The sequence below is a fragment of the Engystomops pustulosus genome, chromosome 3 (genome assembly GCF_040894005.1).
Source record: "Engystomops pustulosus chromosome 3, aEngPut4.maternal, whole genome shotgun sequence".
Lineage (NCBI taxonomy): Eukaryota > Metazoa > Chordata > Amphibia > Anura > Leptodactylidae > Engystomops > Engystomops pustulosus.
In genome coordinates, this window is record NC_092413.1 from 38041399 (window position 1) to 38067123 (window position 25725).

Genomic DNA, 25725 nt, shown 5'->3' on the forward strand with positions numbered 1-25725 from the left:
AGATCAGTCTGAATGCTGCTTTATTTCATCCCTAGCTGTCTTATTCAGGATACCCTGAATCCTGAATACCCTTTCCATTCACTTTCCTCTCTGCTAGTCTGCTTTGTCTGGTTGTCAATAGCTCAATAATTGGCTGACTTCAACCTAATATGATGTGCAAAACAACGGGGCACATTTACATACCCCATCCGCGGAGTTCACCTAAAGTGCATTGTCCCATGAGTCACTAAGATGTGTCGCTTCCCCGCTCAGGTCCGACAGAGTTCACCATCTTTTTACTGGTGCATGTAAGTGCATTATCTTGCGACACAATATGAAAGCCCGCGCTCAGTCCGAATCAGTCGAATCGTACGGCTGCACACCCCCCAATTCGTGCCGCATGGAAGCCAGCGCAGCTGCGCCAAAAAAACTTTCACGTGCGACACAATCCCAGCGCAGACACCGGTTAAATACCTGTCCAAACCGTGCGATCCCCGAAAATGGTGCACAGTCCGACAAAAGTGTAAACTGAGAAAATTACAAGTTTATGGAATACTTTATACATTTTTTTTTTAGAAGAAGTAGATGTTTTGGAAAAATAATTAATAGAAGTTGCATTTTGTGCCAATCCTTCCCTGTATTTCAGTATGATGCTGTCCGTATTAATCAACTGTTTGAGCAAGCACGATGGGCGATCCTCTTAGGAGAAATCGATTGTACCGAGGAAGAAATGCTTATGTTTGCAGCACTACAAGTAAGTTTTGCATTGAAAGGTGATCATATACGGTACATCAGAAGAAAGTTAATCAAAACTGAGATTTTCAGTTAAAACAATCATAATTATCAACGATCACTTAAAGGGGTTGTCTGCTTTCAGCAAATAATTGATATTGTTTGTGTAAAAAAAGTTATACAATTTTCCAGAGCCAATATACTTTCTGTATCAATTCCTCGTGATTTTCTAGATCTCTGCTTGCTGTCATATAGAAAGATTCTAAGTTTACTTCCAGTGTATTGAATCTGTCCATGAACTTGTGATGGACACACAGGTGCACGGGCCATTATTATCTCACGGCTCCAATTACTGTCTGTGATAATAACGGCTCATGCACCTACATGTCCGTCACATGACCAGGGACAGATTTCTATCCACTGGAAGTAAACAGAGAAGCTTTCAACAGAAGTACAGCAAGCAGAGATCTAGAAAACCTTGAGGAATTATTTGTGTTTTGATTACACAAATAATATCAATTATTTACTGAAATGAACCACCAAACCCCTTTAAACCAACATTATGTGGGAAAAAGCCGGCTCTGTTAGAAATTTTTATCCAACAGTAACCTCCTGTTTCATTGCAGTTTCCGCGAACCCTACACATCAGTATATTATGTATTCAGAAGTATAATTTACATAAAATAACTGTGCTCATTAATCCTAATCAACAATTTCTTCTTTGTCCCACACAGTATCACATAAGTAAATTATCCTTATCATCGGAGTCACATGAGATAACGACAGATGGAGAAACAGATGAAATAGAAGCAGCGCTTTCCAATTTAGAAGTCGCCCTGGAAGGAGGAAAGTCCAACAAAATTTTGGTAAGTGTTAATGTTGTCATATGTAAATTTTGTATACGGGTAAAAGCTAAATAATTATTTTTTATGGGGTGTAGACGCCATTTTTACTTATGGGATTAAATGAGTGGTATTTAGTGGGGTTAAATAATATGTCCAGACCCTGTAGACCCTTATGCCAGATATATATCGTATATACTGTCACTGAGGTATAGAAGAACAAGAGGTCAGGTAACTATTACGTACGAAGCTGCGGGTTATCTTCCCTGGCACTTATGATGTCAGGCACTTATTAAATGTGGAGTCACTGTTACTCGGTATAAAGATTGGTGTATTTCTTCCATCTGCTTCTCTAATGGAGAAATCCACCATCTGCTATGTGATTCTAGAAGATAATATAAGAATATATCTTTATACTTTACAATAGAACATTTGGGTGGTGTGATGAAATAGCTTGGGGATGGTTGTATGTGTTCATACTCAATCCCTTTGGGGATCTGGGATCATACATATCAGTAGACAATGAGTAATTTGTAATCTGGGTCAAAATATCATTAATCATTGGATTTCAGATTTCAGAAACCTTGAACCCTCCCTTAATTATTTATTAATGAGCTGCAGTACCAGATAAAACCACAATTATATGTTGTGTACCGTAAATTGTGAGTAGTTAGTGATGCTCAACATTTTAAGGTGGGGTGTCAGTGTCCAAATTAAGGGGTCGTCCACTTTCAGAAAATAATTGATTTTTGATAGTTTGTGTAAGGAAAAGTTATACAATTTTCCAATATACTTTCTGTATCAATTCCTCATGGTTTTTTAGATGTATGTTTACTTCCAGTTGATGTAAATCTTTCAATTGTCTTGTGATGGACATGCAGGAGACGTTATATCACAGCGAGTAATCTGAGCCGTGTGATAATAATGGCTCCCGCACCTGTGTGTCCATCCCAAGACCATGGATGGATTTCTATCCACTGGAAGTAAACATAGAAGCTTTCTATAGCGGGGAAGCAAGCAGAGATCTATAAAAACACAAGGAATTGATACAGAAACTATATTGGAAAATTGTATAACTTTTTCTTACACAGACCGCGTGAATTATTTGTTGAAATTGGACAACCCCTTTAATCACCTACTTCCTTTCCATGCTCCAGAGGCCACATTTTTTTCAAAAGGAAGGATAATAAAAGATGCCAAATTGATCATAATCAGTCTCAAAATGGTACACCAATGAGCACTTTCACAGAATTTAATCCATGGTGTAAAGTATTCTTTTATCTGGATTTAATGGGGTACTGAACACTAAAGAGCATTCCTTTAAGGCAGTGTTCCCCAACCACCGGTCCGCGGCCCAAGACCGGGCCTTGGAACACCTGGTACTGGGCCGTGCCTGACCTCTGTAAAACAAAAAAAAAAAACCACCAAATAATGCACTGCTCTATTGACGACAAGCGTCATGATGTCATAACATCATGCTATTAGTGAAGGGAAGGAAGAGAAGACTGTTGCAGGGGAATGAGGAAGGTAAGTATTTTTGTTTTTGACAGAGTTCGGCTGTGAAAGGGGACATTGGAAGCATATGGTGAGGGAAGCAAACGAAAGGAGACATGGAGGGAAGACATAATGCAGTAATGGGGACATGGGAGGGGAGCATGCTACAGGAAAAAGGACAATACAAGTTGGGGTGCTTCTTCAGGAAATGGAATGATGTAAGCTAAGCACACAGGGAGTTATGGTGGAGCATTCAAATATACATTTTTAGCTATGAAACTATGACACCAGACCTCAACCCCCCACCGAACTGATCCCTGAAGAAAATGTATGTTTACAGCTGGTCCCTGGGCAGAAAAAGGTTGGGGATCACTGCTTTAAGGGATTTCTGTACTAGGAGACTCCAGGGTCCCAAAATTCACCCTTCAATAAGAATTTGTTTAATCAATTCTGTAACAGTTTGAATTCCCTCTCAAGTCTCTCCCTCTCCCTCTCAAGCTACCAATATTTTCACTCTCTCTACCATCAGATGGGCGGTGCCAGTTTAGGACCACCCATCTGACAATGATTCTGTTGGCACACTAAATCCTGTGTGCCTTTCAGAATGTATTGGTCTTCTTTTCCAGATCAGATATAAGGGTATGCATGCATGGAAAGAATCACATGATTGTTATCAAAGTAACATTCCCCACTTTTTGTAAACTACAGAATTTGTATTTATCTTTGGGGGAGTCACTCCCCCCCCCCCTCCCCCAGGCATTACAACTTTATTTCTATTGGCTCATCTTAATGATCATATTGCCCCAATATTTTTATACAGGCACGTACAAGATAGGGTCCATAGGTTTGTTCTTAAGTTGAATTTGTATGTAATTCGAAACTGTATATTTAATAATTGTAGATCCAGACAATTTTTTTTTTTTTGCCCCAGTGACAATTGGAGTTTCAAAATTTTTTGCTGTAATGGGATCAAGGATTATCAATAAAGCTTCATAACAGACACCTTACAGCTGATTATTGCAATCTGGGACTATAGTAACATCCAGAGAGCTTCACCAGAGGTCACAGTGGGCAGAGGGGTCCGTCTGTAACTATGGGTCGTCTGTAAGTCGGGTGTAAGTAGGGGAGCGCCTGTATACACAATAGTTATAGATTGGATGGGATATCTTGTGGACTACTGATGCAGGTTTTACGTCACAGTGCGTGATACAGACATGTGCTTTCTTTAAGATCATGTAAGATGTTATCTTCAAGGTCATGTAAGACAACACCTCTGTCTTGATTAAAGGAAATCTACCACCAGGATGAAGGATTGTAAACCAAGCACACTGACATACAGGTGTGTACCCACTCCGGCAGAAGCTGCTCTTCTTGTAGCTTTGTATGTATTTGTTTTTACGAAAAAGAGGTTATAAAAATTATGCAGATGAGCCTTCGGGGCTCTAAGCTCCATTGATATCTATAGAGTCTGGAGCCCCGGAGGCTCATTTGCATACTTTGTGAAATCTTTTTATTGTAAAAACAAGGTCCTAAGAAGCTAAAAGAAAAGCTGAACCTGCCAGAGGGGGTACTCACCAGTATGTCAGTGTGCTTGGTTTACAATTCTTTATCCTGGCGGTAGATTTCCTTTAACTTCACTAGAAAAATCAAGCCATGTCCATAACAAGAGTAGAGAGTCAGATTTACACAATGCCAGGGTAGATGTCCTGACCTGGACCAGACATCCCGGCAGTGCACATCTTTAAATTAGGGAAGCCTTTATGAACAATTTTCAATAACATTCAACTGTGCTTTTAACTTTTTTACAGGAAGACATCACAGACATTCCAAAACTTGCAGATAATCTGAAACTGTTCAGGTATGCTCTATATTCACATTATTAAGCATCATTCTTGCTTTTAGCACAGAGGTCACTGGTAATTCTCTGCATGCTTCATAGTTTTGCCTCCAGTTTAATCATTAGTCTATGTAAACATCTACACGACCTTTCCAAGCCCAGACTCACACTGAGGTTATACAGCTTTGTGGGATACGGCTTATTACTAGTATAAATGGTATTTTAGATGACTGTAGCTGTTCCGCCTGATTGTCCTGGAATCTCCCAAACATGTAGTGCATTCAAGTCCTCCAAATAGCCCCTATGGAGCTTGTACATATATATTTATATTGTTCCAATCGACTTTAATTGGAGCTGTTCTTATGTGTATGAAATGTGCTCCCCCACTTTGCAGCTGTGCACGCGTATCTCCGAACCTATCGGGAGATACGCACGCACACCTGCAATGTGAAGAATAGAATTAAAACATTAAAAACAGTGAATACAGGAGCATTTAAGTGCAGAACACATTTAAATAACACTATTCTTCACATTGCTGATGTGCGCGCACATCTCCGACATTATCGGAAGACACGCGCTAACATCTGCAAAGTGAAGAATAGAATTAAAACATTAAAAACTGTGAATACAGGACCATTTAAGTGCAGAACAAATTGAAAGAACACTATTCTTCACATTCCAGATGTTCGTGCACATCTCCTAACTTAGCGGGAGACACGCGCGAACACCTGCAAAGTGAAGAATAGTGTTATTTCAATGTGTTCTTACAAGTAAAACATCTGCAAACATCTGAAAATTTTTTTTTTGCACTGTTCTTTTACTGTTCAGTTTTATTTAAAAAATGCTCGGGTCTCCCATTGACTTCAATGGGGCTCGTTATTCGAGACGAGCACTCGAGCATCTGGAAAAGTTCGTCTCGAATAACGAGCACCCGAGCATTTTAGTGCTCGCTCATCTCTAATTATGACAGATTAAGGGTACATTTACACGCGGGCATACCGCTGTGTGCTGGAGTGGAGGAGGAGGTGACCCCTCCATAGAGAATGCTGCATGCTCTATCTTTGTGCGGTGTGCGGCCCGGATCAGTGCCACACATGTGTGGCACTGTATCCCCGCTGTGCCACTATTGCCGTCTATGGGGCCCGCAGACGGCCATGTGAATTACCCCTAACTGCATCAGGAATGTACTCAGACTGGAGCATAGAGCTTGGTGGTTATAGACTGACAAGAGGAAACTGGCTTAGTGGTTACAACGGTTTTGCAAGATACAACTAGCTTGGTGGTTCCAGGATGTCTCTCAAAGAAGACATATGTTGTGTCTATTGCAAAAATGACTATGAGCACAGGGGCACTCAAAATGTGTCAAACTTTCGTGGTTCTGCTTGGCTAAATGTTCCAGATATCGGTACCACTGAGTCACTTCTGTGGGAGGCCACATCTATTCCTATTTTTCTGGCATTGTGCAATTTGATGAATACTTTCCTTTACTACTATATGGTTCTTATAATAGGATATGCTTCACTGCCAAAATATATGATGTGTATATATATATTACTATATAGAGTAAGGGAAGTGGCGTAACTAGGAGAGGCAGGGCACCATAGCAGTCTTCTGAATAGCGCCCCCTTGCCGCTTAAAAATATGCATATTTTACAATCATATATACACACACATTTATATACCTATATACATAAACTAACGGGGAGATTTATCGGAAGTGTCTGAGAGCAGAAAAGCTTTAATTTTCCCCACAGCTGTTTACAAAATGAAAGCTGAGCTCTGATTGATCTGACTGACAGTTTTACCTCAGACACTTCTGATAAATCTCCCACACAGTTTTCACTCATACACACATTTATACACTCTTACACACGTACAGCATATACATACACAAAGGGGGAGATTTATCAAAAGTTTCTTAGAACAGAACTCTTCTAGTTGCCAATGGCAACCAATCAGAGCTCAGCTTTCATTTTCAAAGCTGTTTATAAAATTAAAGCTGCGCTCTGATTGGTTTCCATGGGCAACTAGAAAAGTTTTACCTCAGAACCTTATGATAAATCTCCCCATACAGTATATACATACCTTACACCATATACACATACAGCATATACACATCGCAGATACACACATATACATCATATATATGCTATATACATATTATGCTGTACAATTTGCAGCATAATATGTATGCACATCCTCCATTCTTTAATGTATTTGGTCAGATGATGGGGCCCCCTGACACTGCTAGCCCCATAGCATCTTCTATAGCTGCTACCACTGTAGTTATGCCCCTGGGCAAGGGTATACACTTATTTTGGGCTTTTAACCAAAACAAGATGTACAATATATGCTGTGGATTTGAGTTACATTGTACATTGCTGTGACTTGATCCTTCTTGTGCACCACCTCCATGCAAAGTCTGTGCCAGGTCCCCGACCATAATGTATGGTTTATAGTAATAGCTTCACATAAGGGAAAGTGACACTACAAGGGCCCCTAAACCTCTTGGGCCCTGGTGCGACCGCAACCTCTGCACCCCTTAAAGTTACGCTCTATAACTGGATCTGACTCATCTGCCAATAAAACTGCAATAAATAATTGCTGGTGCTGCTATTACTAGTGTAATTTTTGGCAGTAGTGTTTTGTTTTTGAAGTTTTTTTTTTAAATGGGTGATATTACAAAACAGAAGCCAGCAACAACTCCTAACTATACTATTATGTAATTCCAAAGTATCTCAATTCATCTAAAAGATTCTGTAATCTGAAACGGATTTGGTAAAATGACTGACAAATGCATATCATAGAGTGAGGAAGCTCCTTCCCTTTTTCTGTTCCTTCCCCGTCATACAATGAGACAATATATAAACTAGGGGATGTTATTGAAGGGTTAATAAAACTATTACATGTTGAAGTTCAATCAATATAGGCGAGGACCAGCAAAGTAATACCTTGATAAGAGAGTCTATTGGCGTTCACACAAGTAGCTGATAATCCGCTCCTGTTTGTCTTTCAGACCTAAAAAGCTAACGCTCAAAGCTTACAAGCAATATTGGTTTGTTTTCAAAGATACTTCCATATCTTATTTCAAGAATAAAGAAGCGGCTCATGGAGAACCCATCGAAAAACTAAACCTAAGAGGTACGAAAATACAGAAACAAAAACTCAAGTGACAACGCTCCAAGTAAAGGGAAAGAGGGCAGGGATAGTCTGGCAAGCTGATGCACAGGTCAAATTCAACTTTTTTTAAAAAAAATTTGCACTAAATTTTCACTAATGTAAATTTTAGGATTTATTCTGCAAAGCTGGGTTTCAAAATGAATGTCAAGATAATTCTCCCTTTTGGGCATAGTTTTTCAAATTTACTTCTGAGGGTGCAATGTTTGAATGCAAGACGCCTGGTTCTGGTTACCGAATTACATGAATTTCCTTGGAAACATGTCCCCTAAGAATATGGAATACGGAATATGATGACGCTATATAAATAAAGATTATTATTATGCGATCGGTTTTAGTCCCACCCCCAGACGTTTGTATTGGTACAAATGGACGTAAATGTACATATTTTGCAAGTTAATTAATGCAAATAGACGAACATTTACGTCCACCTTCTGGCACCGGCTCACCAGCGTGTGTCAGCCATATATCATGGAGCTGTTTCCGATCAAGCATATCAAGCAAAAATATCTTTTCATCGATACCCTTAACAAAAAATGTTCTAAAAGGTGATCAATGTTACAATGTTACAAGACTGCTCAAAATAACAACTCTTCTCACTATAAATATGCTCTTAACCGAAAAATAAAAAGGTATGCCTCTGATACTACACCACAAAGGCACTCCTCACAACTTCTTGATGGAGAAGGAGGGACAATACACTGTGGCAAGTTTTGTCTCCGTAAACCATGTCCTTTGTCTGGCTCCTTATTTCCCATACAGTAGTAGCCCCCTCACAGACCTCCACATAGTATTATTCCCCCTTCTTGTGAAACCCCACCATGTATAATGCCCCCTCCTCTGTGGCTCACCCACACTGTAAAATGCCCCTAAAAGACTATAATGCCCCCCTCCTCTGGCCACAACTGTAAAATGCCTGTTGCCATCCACCCAAACTGTATAGTGTGGACCTCAAAAGTAGCCCAGAACCATGCCCTCCTTCCGGTCATGACCTAACATATAATGCACCCCCTTCATTTTAGCCTCCACTTATTACACCTCCCTTTCTGTGACCCACCCACAGATTCCCCTATTTCTGTAACCTTCCCAATAATAAAGCCCCCTTTTCTGTTGGCCCCTCACATATAATTCCCACTTTAATTTTGATTTATAGTAAGTCCTTTTATTTACCACACCCCCCACTAATAATGCCCTCCCTTCTTAAACAACCCCCCACGCCACACACACACACACACATTATAGCCCCTTTCTCTGCTTCCTCTTTCCTTCCTTTCTTTAATTCCTTTATTTATTTATATAGCGCACACAGATTACGCAGCGCTGCACAGAACTTGCCAAATTGGTCCCTGTTCCCAATGGGGCTCACAATCTAATCATCCTACCCGCATGTTTTGGACTGTGGGAGGAAACCGGAGGACCCGGAGGAACCCCACACAAACATGGAGAGAACATACAAACTATTTGCAGATGTTCTTGCCATTATATAATCTTGCTTCCTTCTCTGCCATGGCTCTGCGCAGTTCTGTCGCTGGTAGGCCTGATGCCATCCTGAGCCGCACAGAGCAGTGGTAGAGGGTCAATGATAATACGGGCAGATGATGGATCTCTGCTATATAATTGCAATGGATGGAGACTGTGTGAAGCCAGGAACATACCTCCCACCACCACCACAGTGGGGTGGACCTTGATACCCGGGACTGTCCTGCTGTATCCAGAATGGTTGGGTGTTATGTCAGTTACCAGGCACATACGTATTTAGCAATCATCACTTACTGTATTTCATTTTTACTGTGTTAAAGAAAGTTTTGACTCAAAAAACTTCCACAGCCAATTCTACAATGTTTGGACACAGACCAAGATGAAAACAAAAATTTGCAGGCAGGCACGTAGATTTCCATGTACGCCTTCCCTCCCCCACAAGTCCTTCACAGATTGTGTCAGTCAGCACCATTTAAGGATTGTTGATGAATTTCTCATCTGTTCCCAAACTGGAAACACAAAGCCTAATGTGTCATATCAACAAGAATATAGAAGAGGAGTCACTAATAAAAGCAGCACGACCCGGTGATAAACAACTCCCACATGGACACAGCATTCCTACAGTAATCTCACCGTGACCAACAAAGGAGTGCAAACCCTTAACCTACCGACCGTGACCTGTGCTTATTGATCAGCAAATTGATTAGTCAAAGTATCCCAGATTGTATAACATGTCCTTTCTACAAGCAGCATGTTATAGAGCAGGAGGAGCTAGGCAGATTGTACATAGTGTCCTATATGCATACAGCATGATATAGAGCAGGTGGAGCTGAGCAGATTGTACATAGTGTCCTATCTACAGGCAGCATGTTATAGAGCAGGAGGAGCTGAGCAGATTATATAACATGTCCTATCTACAGGCAGAATGTTATAGAGCAGTAGGAGGTGAGCAGTTTGTACATAGTATCCTATCTACAGACAGCATGTTATAGAGCAGGAGGAGGTGAGCAGTTTGTACATAGTGTCCTATCTACAGGTAGCATGTTATAGAGCAGGATGAGCTGAGCAGCTTGTACATAGTATCCTATCTACAGGTAGCATGTTATAGAGCAGGAGGAGCTGAGCAGATTGTACATAGGGGCAGATTTACTTACCCGGTCCATTCCCGATCCAGCGGCGCGTTCTCTGCGGTGGATTCGGGTCTTCCGGCGATTCACTAAGGCAGTTCCTCCGACGTCCACCAGGTGTCGCTTTTTTTTAAAATGCAGCGTTTTTTCCGAATCCGTCGGGTTTTCGTATGGCCACGCCCCCCGATTTCCGTCGAGTGCATGCCGGTACCGATGCGACACAATCCGATGGCGTGCGCCAAAATCCCGGGGCTATACAGGGAAAATCAGCTCAAAACGGAAAAATTCGGTTAACCCGCTGTAAAAACGCTAATCGGGCCCTTAGTAAATGACCCCCATAGTGTCCTATATATAGGCAGCATGTTATAGAGCAGTAGGAGGTGAGCAGGTGGTACATAGTGGCCCATATACAGACATCATGTCATAGAGCAGGAGGAGCTGAGCAGATTGTACTTTGTGTCCTATATACAGGCAGCATGTTATAGAGCAAGAGGAGCTCAAATTCACACATAGTGCAGTTTGCACTATATTTGATAAATGTGGGCCAGTGTCTGATCTGTGTCGTAGAGCAGTTTCCCCTAAGTTACTAAAGTCTTATATCTTTGAATCCATATAGCTATGAACCGGGGACACCTGTTTGTGGAGGTTTTTTTTAAATTGAACCATTTTTTAAAATTTTTATAAAATTGAACAAGTTTTTAAACATGAACTGTAAACTGAAAACATTTTTTTTCCACAACATGTCAGTAATAGAGACACAAGCCAATGTAAGATCCATCACATTCTCATGTCCTTTGTGTTTTGGGCTCAGGCTGTGAATTGGTGCCAGACGTCAGTGTAACACAGAGAAGATTTGGGATAAAGCTGCTGATACCATTTGCAGAAGGAATGAATGAAATCCATCTAAGATGTGACAATGTAAGTATATGTTACTGCCACTTCTACCTATACAGCTATATTCACCTTTGTACTGTACTCCACTGTTATTATATTACCTATTGACTGGTATACAGGGACATTGGCAGTGGAATACAGGCGGTCCCCTACTTAAGAACACCCGACTTACAGACCACCCCTGGTTACAAATGGACCTCTGGATTTTGGGATTTTACTGTACTTTAGCCCCAGGCTACTATTAACAGTTATAACAGTTATCACAGGCGTCTGTAATGAAGATTTATTGTTAATCCTGGTTCTTATGACAACCCAACATTTTAAAAATCCAATATACAGTTCCAACTTACATACAAATTCAACCTTTAGAACCAATCTTGTACGTATCCCGGGGACTGCTGTACTCTTAGCATTTGCTGCACAGTGTATAAGATCCCTTTACTGCATAAAACACGCCCACATGTCAATGTATCTCTGAAAACTCACAGAACCACATGCTGCGATATGAAAGATGAGATTTGTAGCTTTGATTTGGGAACCCATGATCATCTGAAGTAACGCTCAGTTTAGCAGGTCAGAATAACCCCATCCCAGATTATACCCGGGTATACTCTGGACTAGACCAGAATATACCCCCACCCCTCCCAGGCATGAATATATACCCTTGGGGATAAACTCTATACCAGGAAGTATAAAATAACCTAGTCCCTATCCATCCAGACTTTAATGTTACCACTGCACTGGGTTTCTCACCATTATAAGTTGAAGAAAGTTGAAGAAGTTTTCTAGTTAAAGTGATACCAGTTTATTGTGGGTTTTTGTCATGACTTTCCATAATAAATGACCCCCATTCCCCCTGTCCATCTCCACCACCCCAGAAACTTTCCCTGGTCATGTGAACAAGATCAGTTTACATAAAAGCAATGTGAATGCAATGGCAGGTTGTGTTTACATTGCATTGATTTGAACCAAGTTTCTGTAAACGCAATGTGAACCCAATTTTTTACCGCATTTACGTAAGCGCTTCGTGAACGCAATAGTAGCATTCACATACTTTTCATTTACATCACGTTTACATGGTCATTGATACATTGATGTAAACCGTGTTTATATAAATAGAATTTGAACATGTTTACACTGCAAATATGTAAATGCAATGTCAACGTGATGTTTGCACTGAGTTTACCTCAAGGATATAATAACACAGCGTTTACGTAAACACAATTTGAACATTATGTTTACACTGTGTTTGTTCTACACCAAAAGGCAGTAGGGGTGAGTGAAAATCGGGTACACCCACTTCACCCCCACATGCAAAAAGAGACCTGCTCCTACCTGTGGTTTGTACCTACTACCCTCCCTTGCTTTTCCTGGGCATTGTTTACTTTACCACTACCCAGGCCCTATATACTGTATTGTCTTATGTGGATGCACTGGTATTGATTTAATGTCTGCATGTACATAGGGATTTATCAGCATCTTTGATTAAGGTAGAGAGCTTTGCTTTTGTCTGTTTGTTGTTCCTGTACTGTCTACCACTCGTTCCCATGCATGTCTATAGGGGACATAAGTTTTACATTTTTATATGTGTATAATAAAGGTTATTGCAGTATACTCAGTACATTGTATTCCTTTTTTGGTGCATACACTGTGTTTGTGTAAACACAATGGGAATGGGGTGTTACTCTAGGCTCACATGTTGTATTTACACAGTGTTAACATTGCACTGATTTAAACTGTGTTTCCGTAAATACAATGTGAACACCATGTTTACACTACATGTCTGTAAACAGTTGTATCCAAGGACAACTATCTTGTTTTTTAAATAAAATGTAGTTGAAGAAATGTCTATATATAGCAATCAAAGCTACTCACTGCTGCTGATGGGGGTGTACTATGGCCTGGGGGGTATATTCTGAGCTACGCCACTTTATATCCCGGTGTATAATCTGAGCTAGGCCAAAGTATACCCGAGGTATAATCTGGGCTAGGCTACTTTATCCCCGGGTATAGTCTGGGCTGGGGTTATTCTCTGGACTGTTACACCGGGAGTTGAATACAATGATTATAAGGAGAGTCGTCAGCTCTTCGTACCATCATTTTGCCTCTGCCGCTGGTAAGTGGAGCAAAAGCCGGCAGACGCAATGTGATGACATCACTGCTTTAGAGCCGCATGTACCAGATGCAGAAGTGGAATCAGAGTGGCTACGGGGGAGGAGAGGACAGGGGACATATTGTGCAAAAGTTGGAGTTGGTGAAGGACAGGGGTCACATTGTGAATCGTGAGTGGTGGAGGACATGGGCCACAAGAGTGGATGAGAAAAAGGACCGACATTGTACAAAGGTAGAGAAGGCTTCCACTATATGCGGAGTTATTAAGGTGGCTTTTATCCTATGCCAGGTTGTGGGATCATAGGCAGGGTAATGGGAGTGGCTTGGGTCCAAATTTTCTTTCCCAGTGTGCTGCTTAGGCCGCCCCATGTGCCTCTCGTTCTCTGGCCCGAAATATGGGAGGTATGAATAAATTACTCTCCTTAGCTCATTTGCATATGGATTTGAATTAGATTTTTTTTTTATGCATGAGATTTCACATAAAATGGAAAATTCTAGAAAGGTCATTTCATACTCTACCTGGGGGCTAATAGTTTAGTGGTGTAAAATCTGTGACGGGTTTCCTTTAAATTTTTGTTGCTTACAAGTGTTAGTAGTAACGCAGAATTTAGAATCAATTTTTGATACCATTAATTAATGATTTGTTAGAGTTGAATACTGTATTGTATCTTGTGAGTAATAAACACACATCTGTGTTCTCTACTTTGGATCTCTAGGAATCCCAATATTCCAAATGGATGGCCGCCTGTATACTGGCATCAAAAGGAAAGACAATGGCCGACAGCTCGTATCGATCAGAAGTACAGAACATCCAACAATTTCTGAGGATGAAAAATACAAACACTACAAACACAAGTCAAAAAAACACCAGCATGGAACATGTGGACATGAAGCCCGAATGTTTTGTGTCACCCAAGTATGCAAAGAAATACAAAACTAAACAGGTATCTAATGATCAATCATTAATTGATTAGAATTGTTTTGTTCATATCTATGTTGCTGCAGAACTCAGAAATCTTAAAGTAGTTTTCCACCTTAAGGGTTAGTACTGCTTACTCAATGTAGCAATATAATTTTTGTTTTTGTTCCACCCTAAAGGGATTGGCCACTCTTTTACATAAGTTACCCATCTGCCTTTGCTGTCTTAATAACAATCAATAATCAATCGAGTGTTCATCAAGTGATTCGGCAGTCCTGCTTCAGTGCTGTCTGCAAACTCTCTGTGGATCTTTGTTTACATGTGTGACCTTCTATCTTTAGGAGGTGTTGAAGCAGGAGATTATGACTTGTGCTGCTGCCCCCTCCCCTCCTACTGTGTCTGTCAGTGTGAACTGAATAGCCACAGTGGGTGACGCCATTAGCACAGACTGAAGGAATGAGAAACATGTTATGTATATATGCAGGGGGCAGCATGGAGAGAACAGGGAAAGGCTGTAGCTCTCAAAAGAACAGGTACATAATGAAACATGAACAGATTTATTGAAAAGTGGCCAACCCTTTAATTTCACCATTAGTCTTGGTTCTAAATGTAATGTAAATGAACAGACATACACAGACAGTGTGCCCTAAGGTTAGACCCACCAGTTAGTGTACTAAGTTATAGTTTACAACTGGTCAACTTTCCCTTCCAGCGCCAAAGTGAAAACACAAAGACAAAAACAGGATGAAACCTACACAGAAGAATAGTCATGCAAATACAAGTCAAAACCAAGAGGACAATGCAGTACACAATCAACAGACAAATTATAGTCAAGAGATAGGAAAAAGATCAAAGAATCCAAAATACAGAAGCCTAGAAAACACTATCAAGCTCCAAGGAAAGCTTATAGCAAGCACTGAGAAGTGGACAGACATTCATCTTATCAGATGTTAAAATCCTGGAGAAGGCATCTGTCCATCACAGATGGCAATTCTCTGTCTAAGGGCCAGAACAAAGTTTGCAGAAAACAAATGTGTTTGTTGGAAATGAATTAAGACAGCCAAAACTGACATAAGTGTTCAGACTAGTGCAAGACAGAATGGAAACTAAGTGCAAAATTAGAGTCAGCAGCACATCTGTATTTTAGGGGCAAAGGATTGGTCGGAAGTCCGAAAGTACGCTACATTAAGAAGTGGACTGTATCTAGTCTAGACATTGCTCTGAGAGTTAAATACTGCAACGTCTTTGTCGGTTGACTGGATTGCTAAGTGTGGTTCACATGATAATATTATATGATGTACAATGTTACTTATGTAAACTTGTATCTTCAATCGTTGAACAACTTGTATGGCACAAGGTTGTTAACATTTACATTCCCACTCCAATATGCCTTGTCTATCAAGTTATAAAAAATTTTTATCCCATGTGGTGAACTCTGTAAATGTCCAAATCAAAGCATTTTTGCTATTCACCAACTATAATCAATTCCACCATCAGTCCTGCTGTAAGGGAACGGACAGGGATGGTAAGTAAGGTGATCAGAAAGTTGTGCGGTTCCAAAACCATAGCATTAAAAATAAAAAATGAAAAAAGCCTGTCCTTCAAAAAAATGACTCCTTACCAAGCTCTGTATGTGGTAGAATAAAAAAGTTATGGGTACCAGAAATCAGACATTTTTTTGTTAAAAAATATATTTTTTTACATTTTTTTTAAATATAGCAAAGTTATGTAAATTTGGTGTCTACATAATGTTAATGACCCAAAGAATAAAGAGTATGGGGCACATTTACTTACCCGGTCCCTGGGTGATCACCGATCCGGACTGTCCGACGAGGATGAACTCTTCCGTGATTCATAAAGATCGTGCGCCCAATTTCCTGTATGTGTCGCTTCCCTGATCAGGTCCGCCGGAGTTGACCTTCTTCTTCCTGCTGCATGTAAGTGCTTGGCTTGCGACACAAATGTAAATGTTAAATCCAGCGCGTAGTCCGAATCCGTCGGATCGTCCGACGGCCCGCCCCCCGATTTGTGTGGCGTGAAAGCCGGCGCGATTGCGAAACAATCCCCGCCACAATCACAGAAAAGTCAGGAAACCGACCAAAATGCGGCCGCGGGACCCTTAGTAAATAATCCCTGATGTGTCATTTGGACTGCATAGTGAAAGCAGTAAATCAAAGGTTGTCAATTTCATTTGGAATTGTTTTTCCCTGGTAAAATCAATGGAATATTTAATGGTTTGCCTAGAAAGTATGATTTCACATCACTGTAAATTTACATCACTGTAAATAGAAAAACAAAAGGTATTTACTTTTTAAAGTTGGGGAGAAAAAAAATTAAATGAAAAGTTAAAAAAGGAGCTTAATCTGGAGATAAATATCTACTGTATCTGAAAAATCAGATTCGCTGGTTGTCCATTGCCATAACCTTCACTGACAAGAAAACTGTAGGAGTGTGTTGTGGGTTTTAGCTGTTTTTAGGCCTGTACTTAACTGTAGTTTTTTGATACTTAACTGTTGTTTCTGATACTTTTTTTAACAGTTAGCTTCACGCATTTTGGAGGCACAGCAGAATATTTCACAGATGCCCCTTGTAGAAGCCAAAATGAGGTTTATTCAGGCGTGGCAGTCTCTCCCCGAATTTGGCACCGCCCACTATGTTGTCAGGTAAATATATTTCATATCTGTTTCTATTGTAACAGAACATCATATGTGGAACCACAGACATCTTCCAATTTATATTCACAATGAGAAAATCATTATGAGAATAAAAATTTGGACCTACAACTTCCCTCCCTCCTAATATCGATGCTCAAGTCGGGTAAAAAAAGCAGCTAAAAAAAGCCTCCGCTGCAAATCCACTTTCTGTTAACAATAACCCTCATTGTCAGTTTGATGAAGTTTGCTTTATTATTTTTTGCAGATTTAGAGATGCCAAAAAAGAAGAACTGCTCGGTGTTTCTTACAATAGGCTGATCCGGATAGACATTGCCACTGGAGACCCTGTTACAACTTGGAGGTTTTCGAATTTGAAACAATGGAATGTCAACTGGGAAATACAACAGGTAGAGAAAACCTTGTCTGAGATGAATGGGATTAACTTTTTGCATTTCACTTGCTATGCCATCTTTTTTTCAGGTTTCAAACTTTTTAGGTGAAAGTCTTATTCTTTGACATATTGAACATGACTTGTAGCTTCAAAGGGAATCAGTCACCAGGGACCTCATTTTCACAGGTTACAGAAGTCTATTACATCTGCCTTTCTGCTTTCTCTAAGCATGTGCATTATGATATAATTGTGTGATATAACTTACCTTGCACTCTGACAATTACTCGGTGTAGTCCCAGGGTTGGGCTTTAGTTTGGATGCATTTCAAAAAACAACATGTGACTTGTCTGTGCTGCATACTCCTCAGCTTTCATCCCCCACATTTGTGCTCCTGTATAGCTCCTCCCTCCTGCTCCTTCACAGAGCTCACAGGCTGGTGAGCTGACATCAGTGGGAGAGGGAGCAGCTGTACGGGAGCACAAAGGTGGGGGCCAAGCGCTGAGGAGTCTGCAGCACAGAAAAGTCACATGTTGTTTTTATAAATGCATCCAAACCAAAGCCCAACCCCTGGGAATACACAGATGATTCTGTCAGGGTGCAAGGAAAGTTATAACACACATTTATAATGTAATGCAAATCCTTAGAGGAAGCAGGAACGCATGTTTGCAATGCAGGTGTAATAAGCTTCTACAACCTGTCTTTAGTGAAAATGAGGTCCCTGGTGACCAGTTTCCTTCAAGGTATAAAGGTTATTCTGAATGTTGTACACCTACGATGTTATTGCAGTATTTCCATTATAAACATTGATGGTTGACCTAAAACAGTGGTGGCGAACCTATGGCACTGGTGCCAGACATGGCACTCGGAGGCGTCTCCGTGGGGACACGGGCTGTCTCCCAGGCACAGAGTTTGCCAGACATGGCTTCTTCCTGCAGTCTCAGGCAGTCCAAGTAGTACCCTGCTATTTTAAAGTGACCCATCCTGTGCTGCTTGGTCCTGTCTGAAGAGTGAAAAGGTGTGGACATGGTCGGATTGGAGCTCAAAGATTCTGGTAACAAATAAGTTTGTTACCAGTTTTTGTTAGTGGTTTTTGGGTCTCATTTTGGGCACTCGATCTCTAAAAGGTTCGCCATCACTGACCTAAAGGATGTGTCTTAATCCAATAAATGAGAGCCTCACTTTTGGGATCTGCACTTATATGGAGAACATGGGTCTTTTTGACCCGCATCTTGTTTCCGCTGCTTTCTGTCCATTGCTATCATACATTAGCACACCAGAGGTAGGATCCATTTCCATCAGTCATGGTTCCTGGTCCCATAATGGGCACAGTCCTATAATTGTCAATAGCAATCACCTTCCACTGAAATTATGAAAAACCCTTAAAGTATTTTCACTTTTAAAATACAAAAAAAGTTGGAATTGTCCTGTCCAAATTAGTTTATGAAACTTTATTAAATATTTGTATATCTTTTAGGTTGCTATGGAGTTTGACCCCAACATTGCTATTGCATTTACATGTCAAAGTGCAAGCTGCAAAGTCATCCATGAATACATAGGAGGCTACATCTTTCTTTCTACACGTTCCAAAGACCAGAATGAGACTTTGGATGAAGAACTATTCCACAAACTCACTGGAGGCCAGGAATGATTACTCTACATTTTTTCTGCGTGTGTCCGTGCTTGGGCCGTATGTTTGTGTCTGTGTTGGGGTGTATGTGTGTGGCTGTATGCGTGTAATTATGTGACATTTAAGAAAAACAATAATTCTAAGTATGTGTAAAATACTACTAAAGAGCTCTACATACAGACTACAAAACGTAATATAGCATCATGGCTTCTTCTTGTTGGCTTTAAACTTAAAAACATAGAACTTTATTAATGTTGTACTAATTCAACTTGCGTTTTATGAAATCACCACCTTTTTTGTCAATCAGAAGTTCAATAAACTCTGTATTTTCTACATCTGGTGTTCTTCGTTACCTTTAGAAATTAACCTGTTACTTTGATTATGTGGTCAAATAAGCTAAGCCAGAATCATGCTATAGAGCAGGAGAAGATGAGCAGATTGTACATGGGCCCACATTTAATAAAAACATGTGCAGTTTGCCTGCGTATAAAGCCTGGCGCACGTTTTTCATGAATCTGATCCTCCTGTACTGTCCTGACAGAGTGCACCACTTTTTTTGGTGCACCTTTATCATGGGGCGTGCAACAGATTCCTGTGGGACTTTGCATGATAGATGTGGCGCATGGTCCGCATGGACACCTCCTTCAGTGCAAAAATTTGCCTCGTATAAAGAATAGTGAAGCCACAAATGTGGCACATACACTTCTTAAAGAGGACCTGTCACCCTGAAAAATGGTACTCCCAGTAAAGTAAGTTAGCAGCACCTAGTGCTAAAACGTAGAACCACCAGAACGCTCTCAAAGCTACAGATGTTTTCATGAGGGGGCAGGTTTAGGGGCGGTGACTGCCTCATGACACGTGGCAGTCACCACTGGCCTACAGAGTGAGCGGGGCGGTCCAGGGAAGAGGTAGCACCTCGGACCGCCCCCTCATGAATACACCGGACAGCTTTGAAAGCGGTCTGGTGTTTCTATTGTACAGTGCAGCAGTGTTTGTTAGCGTTATAGGATGTTTCCGATAACGCCAACATTGTAACACTGCAGCGTCTGTTTTAGCACTAGGAGCTGCTTACTTTAGTGCCTAGTGCAGGGCCCAGAGCTGCTGGGGGGGCCACATAGTGCTGTACATAAGGAATCCATGGGGGTGAGGGGCGGTATCTAATTAATCTGTTGGGGTAGAGGTGGGCTGTATACAAAATAACCGTGAGGGGCTGTTTGGAATGATAAACTAGAAGATATTTTACAGAACAAGAAAGAGACTGTTTTAGTTTCTGAATTTTTAATGCCACCATGTGAGTTCACTGCAAAGAGGCCCATTGACCCTCTGCCACCCAGGGGCCTACTGAAACCTGGAGCTGACCCTGCCTAGTGTCCTATGGGTAGGGTACGTGTTTTAGAGCAAGAGAAGTTAAGTAGTTTGTACATAGAGTATTAGAAACGGATAGAGCAGGATCACTGTATAAAACTTTATATCCCCTTTACTGGTGAAAATAATTTCCCCCCAGACTATAGCTGAGAGTCCTAGGGTCAAGGGACCCTTAAAACTTTGTGATTATCCACCAATTTTAAAGAACACAGGTCCAGGATATTAAAATATCCAACATATGAACATGTATAGTGCACATGTATAATGGTAACAATAATACAAAGTAACACATAAGCTCGTTGTTTTCATCTTCTTTCTACCGATATGTTAAAAAATTTAAATCACGAGAAAAAAAAAAGAAGATGTAAACATGTATATACATCACGTCTGCAGATTTACTTGGCTCTGCATACTCATGGGGGGCGGCCAGACTGGAGATGTTAAATCCTGGTACCATTCACACAAATGTTTCATATCAGACTCTGCTTATCCCGTCTGTCAGCCAGGAATGTCAGGCTCATCCTTAACATTCCACAGATTCAGCTCCTTTATATGTACGTGTCACAGTGTATCAATCCACCAGCAAAATGAAGATAAATCACAGGCGTACACTGAGCACCTTACCTTCCCACAGTGCACCAGGTCAAAAACTGGGAAACAAGTGTGTGGATGATACATGTGCTCCGCAGATATGTGTAAGGAGTGTGGCCATATTGTCCGGATCCACTGTGAAGAATGAGACTCCTAGGATACTATAACATAATTGTTATATTAAATATATATATGAAACACAACAAAGGACATATATACAGATGGTCCCCTACTTAAGAACACCCGACTTACAGGCAACCCCTAGTTACAAATGGACCTCTGGATGTTGATAATTTACTGTACTTTAGGCTACAATGATCATCTGTAATAGTTATCAAATGTCTACAGCAGTGGTTGTGTCAGCTCACCTGGAGTGTTGATTTTGCACCCCTGTGGATCGATCGAGCACGGACCTCCTATCCAGCCTCCTTTGGATTACTGCTTACTCGAAACACAGTGTCCAGTTCCACGATACAGAGATCCACTTGCGTTTTTTGTAGAAAAAATATTCTTTATTGTCCACTTCGTACATACAATTAAAATCACATGGAGTCATCTCAAGAATTGACAGGTGATTTCCTACGCGTTTCGGGTAGATGCTCTACCCTTATTCAGCCATGAATAAGGGTAGAGCATCTACCCGAAACAGGTAGGTGATCGCCTACCCAAATCGACAGGTGATCGCCTACGCGTTTCGGGTAGATGCTCTACCCTTATTCAGCCATAAATAAGGGTAGAGCATCTACCCGAAACGCGTAGGCGATCACCTGTCGATTCTTGTGATGACTGCGATTTTAATTGTATGTAAGAAGAGAACAATAAAGAATATTTTTTCTACAAAAAACGCAAATGGATTTCTGTATCGTGGAGCTGGACATTGTGTTTCGAGTTATCAAATGTGTCTGCAATGAAGTTTTGTTGTTAATCCTTGTTCTGTTGACAACCCAACATTTTTAAAACCCAATTGTCACAGAGACCAAAAAAACTTTTGTCTGAAGTTACAATTATAAAATATACTGTTCCGACTTACATACAAATTCAATTTAAAAACAAACCTACAGAACCTATGTTGTATGTAACCCTCGACTGCCTGTATATATATGTACTGGTCTTTAAAACCAGATTACCAAGGATCAGAAACTTGAGTATACAGGACTTACAAGTTACTACACAGAGAATGGAGCTGAACTTCAAATTCTGCTCTTGGTGTGCAGAGAACAGCTGACCGGTGGGGGTCATACTTGCCATTGATCTGAAAACATATCCTTTGAATATCAGCAAGATAAAAATCCTGGTAAACTGATTTAAAGGAAACCTACCACTTGAAGTGGCAGGTTTCAGATGGAAATACTGAGCACCAGCTCAGGGTGAGCTGGTGCCGGAGCTTATTTCTGTTAGTGTTTTAAACCACTGTATTGCGGTTTAAAACACTTTTTAAATTGTATAGCCGGCGCAGGGAGGTACGCGCGCGGCTACATAGGAAGTGAAGGAGAGCCGCGCGCATGGTAAGCGCCGAGCGCGTACCTCCCTGCGCCGGCTATAAAGTTTAAAAAGTGTTTTAAACCGCAATACAGTGGTTTAAAACACTAACAGAAATAAGCTCCGGCACCAGCTCACCCTGAGCTGGTGCTCGGTATTTCCATCTGAAACCTGCCACTTCAAGTGGTAGGTTTCCTTTAAGGGTATGTTCACACTGGAAATCAATGTCAACACCCAGAGTGTGGTTTTCCTGTGGAGCTTTCGAATAACATGTCCTGTATAGATGTGACATCCTCCTATTGATTTTCATGAGAGGTGAATTTTCCTAGTGGTAATTCCATGCCATATCTGGCATGATGATCTGGTGTAAGCATACTCTTATTGCATCCCTCCAAACATTTAGGATGGTGAAAAAGGACACTACAAAAAGTTTCCCAATACCTGTCTTTACCCAAAACAGAACCCTACCTCCTGGGTCTCAAAAAGGTATGATACCCTCTTCTGATGGCCACAACACCATAATAATTTCCATCATAGTGTCCCCTACATATTGTAATGCCCTCTCACTGTGACACCTCATCCTATATGATGACCTGTGACCATCCCACCCATTCCTCTAGCCTCTTCCTTTCTTTCTGCTGTGAAAAAAATCACTCACCTTGTCCCATTCCACTAATTGTTTGTGTCTTTCCTGCCACTGCTGTGAGTGGCTCTAAGGTCACATTCATACAGCCAGGTGCTCCCCGTGCCAGAACCTGAGCATAGCACACATTTTGTAGGACACAAAAATGAGCGGAACCTGAGCATAGCACACAAAAACGTGCGGAACCCAAGCTTAGCAAACAAAAACGAGCGGAACCTGAGCAAAGCACACAAAAACGTGCGGAACCCAAGCTTAGCACAGAAAGACGAGCGGAACCTGAGCATACCACACAAAAACGAGCGGAACCTGAGCATACCACACAAAAACGAGCGGAACCTGAGCATACCACACAAAAACGAGCGGAACCTGAGCATACCACACAAAAACGAGCGGAACCTGAGCGTAGCACACAAAAATGAGCGGAACCTGAGCGTAGCACACATAAACGAGAGGAACCTGAGCATAGCACACAAAAATGAGCAGAACCTGAGCGTAGCACACAAAAATGAGCGGAACCTGAGTGTAGCACACAAAAACGAGCGGAACCAGAGCATAGCACACAAAAAAACACATGGAACCAGAGCATAGCACACAAAAAAACACATGGAACCAGAGTGTAGCACACAAAAACAAGCGGGACCTGAGTGTAGCACACAAAAACGAGCGGAAGCTGAGCATAGCAAACAAAAAACAAGCGGAACCTGAGCGTAGCACACAAAAACGAGCGGAACCTGAGCAAACCACACAAAAACGAGCGGAACCTGAGCAAACCACACAAAAATGAGCGGGACCTGAGCAAACCACACAAAAATGAGCAGAACCTGAGAGTAGCACCCATCTGAGGGCAGGAGGAAGGAGGGGTGAGCGCACCTCAACCCTTCCCCTCTCCATAGAAATATGGTGCGCACTGCAATATCACCAGGTGCCATAGATCTCAATGTGGATCCTGATCTGGCTGCAAATTTTACAGCAGGATCAAAGCCCCCGTTACGGTCATGTGAATAAGCACTAAAGCTGGCAGGTGAAATAATGTCATCATATTGTGCCTGCTGGCCTCTACCACGCACAGTAGCAGCAGAGGCACAATGGAGATTGCACATGGAACAGATAGGGATAGAGATAGCATCTGACTTGGAACAAAACATGGATATTGAGCAGATCAGATTTTAAGGTCCAAATAACAGTTAGATTGCGTGAAACAAGCCTAAGGCCCCTTTCATACTTGCGTTTTTCACGCGTGTGTTCTGCGCGTGTTTTTGACGTGCGGAACTTGCATTGCACTTTGACCCATTTCAATAGGTTTTTTCAGACTTGCATTTTTTTCACGCACACACACCCTTTTTTTAAACGCATATTTAAATCTCAGCACGCTCTACTTTGGCAAGTCGCAAGTGTGAAAAATGCACCATACAAGTCTATGGAGACACATCAAAAATGCATTGCACTCTGAGACACTTGCCATAGAAAAGATAGAGCTCAGCTATGAGCCCTTTTCATGTGCGTTATCTGCATGTCAAAAACACATTTAAAAAGCATTGAAAACACCTAAATGCACATGAAAAACTGAGACGCTGAACAAACTCTGACTGAAAACTGATTGAACTCCGATGCAAAATGTCAGTTTTTCACTTACCAAACCCTGATCGCACCCTGATCAGACTCTGACGTGATCTGCAACGCAAGTGTGGAAGGGGCCTCAGACTGGAGAAGGATGGATTAGTAGGAACCCGCCCGCAGTACAGATGTAGCACTGGCTAACATGACTTAATGAACATGAACTCATTTAATTATTACACAAAAGGAGCCGTTTCCTAAATTGGTGCTACACACTACACAACGTTATCACATCGGGTTAACGGGTCCGACTAGTCATGTTAACCAGGGCTACATCTGGAAATGCAGAACACAGTTTACTGTGCTCCCAGGAAATATTCATCAGTAAATTGTATGAAGATAATAGTGAATAATTCCAAAAGCAATAATGGTCGGATTGTTGGAGTTTTTGGGTTCCAGCCATTGTAGGGTCCTATTTTTGAGTCAGAACTAGAACACATCATAGGATCCTCATATAAACAGGAAGCTATAATTTCTGACTACAGCTGGTCTATATCTCATTTTTGAAATTCCAGGAACACCTAAACACCAAATTCAACATCCATAAATATTACATAATGCCTACATGTGGGAAGAAATGTGATAAAATAGTCATAAAACATTGGGAAATTAACATGCGCATTTTAAATATTTTACTCTTTCGCCCTACAATAAATTTTTCTCCCTATAGATGTAGATGTATATCTCTAGATTGCAGATGTATAAATGCCACTTTAGGAACGACAAGATAAATTGTGAGGGTGCAGCAAGATCCGGAGGGAATGAGACT

General features: G+C 41.1%; 1 protein-coding gene and 1 long non-coding RNA gene across 3 annotated transcripts in view; one reads left to right on the forward strand and one right to left on the reverse strand.

The window, feature by feature from the left end:
- Nucleotides 1-19577, forward strand: part of FERMT1 (FERM domain containing kindlin 1) — a 41194-nt gene extending 21617 nt beyond the window's left edge. The window contains exons 7-15 of one of the 2 annotated variants that reach the window (XM_072140499.1): nt 626-733; nt 1446-1577; nt 4856-4905; nt 7901-8025; nt 11479-11585; nt 14390-14617; nt 17131-17255; nt 17512-17653; nt 19112-19577. In XM_072140499.1, coding sequence (XP_071996600.1) covers nt 626-733; nt 1446-1577; nt 4856-4905; nt 7901-8025; nt 11479-11585; nt 14390-14617; nt 17131-17255; nt 17512-17653; nt 19112-19285 — 1191 coding nt within the window. In that variant the 3' untranslated portion in view covers nt 19286-19577. The remainder of the gene's footprint in view (nt 1-625; nt 734-1445; nt 1578-4855; nt 4906-7900; nt 8026-11478; nt 11586-14389; nt 14618-17130; nt 17256-17511; nt 17654-19111) is intronic. The other variant, XM_072140498.1, reaches the window with a different exon arrangement.
- Nucleotides 1-25725, reverse strand: part of LOC140121192 (uncharacterized) — a 47023-nt gene that overhangs the window by 14880 nt on the left and 6418 nt on the right. The window lies entirely within an intron of this gene.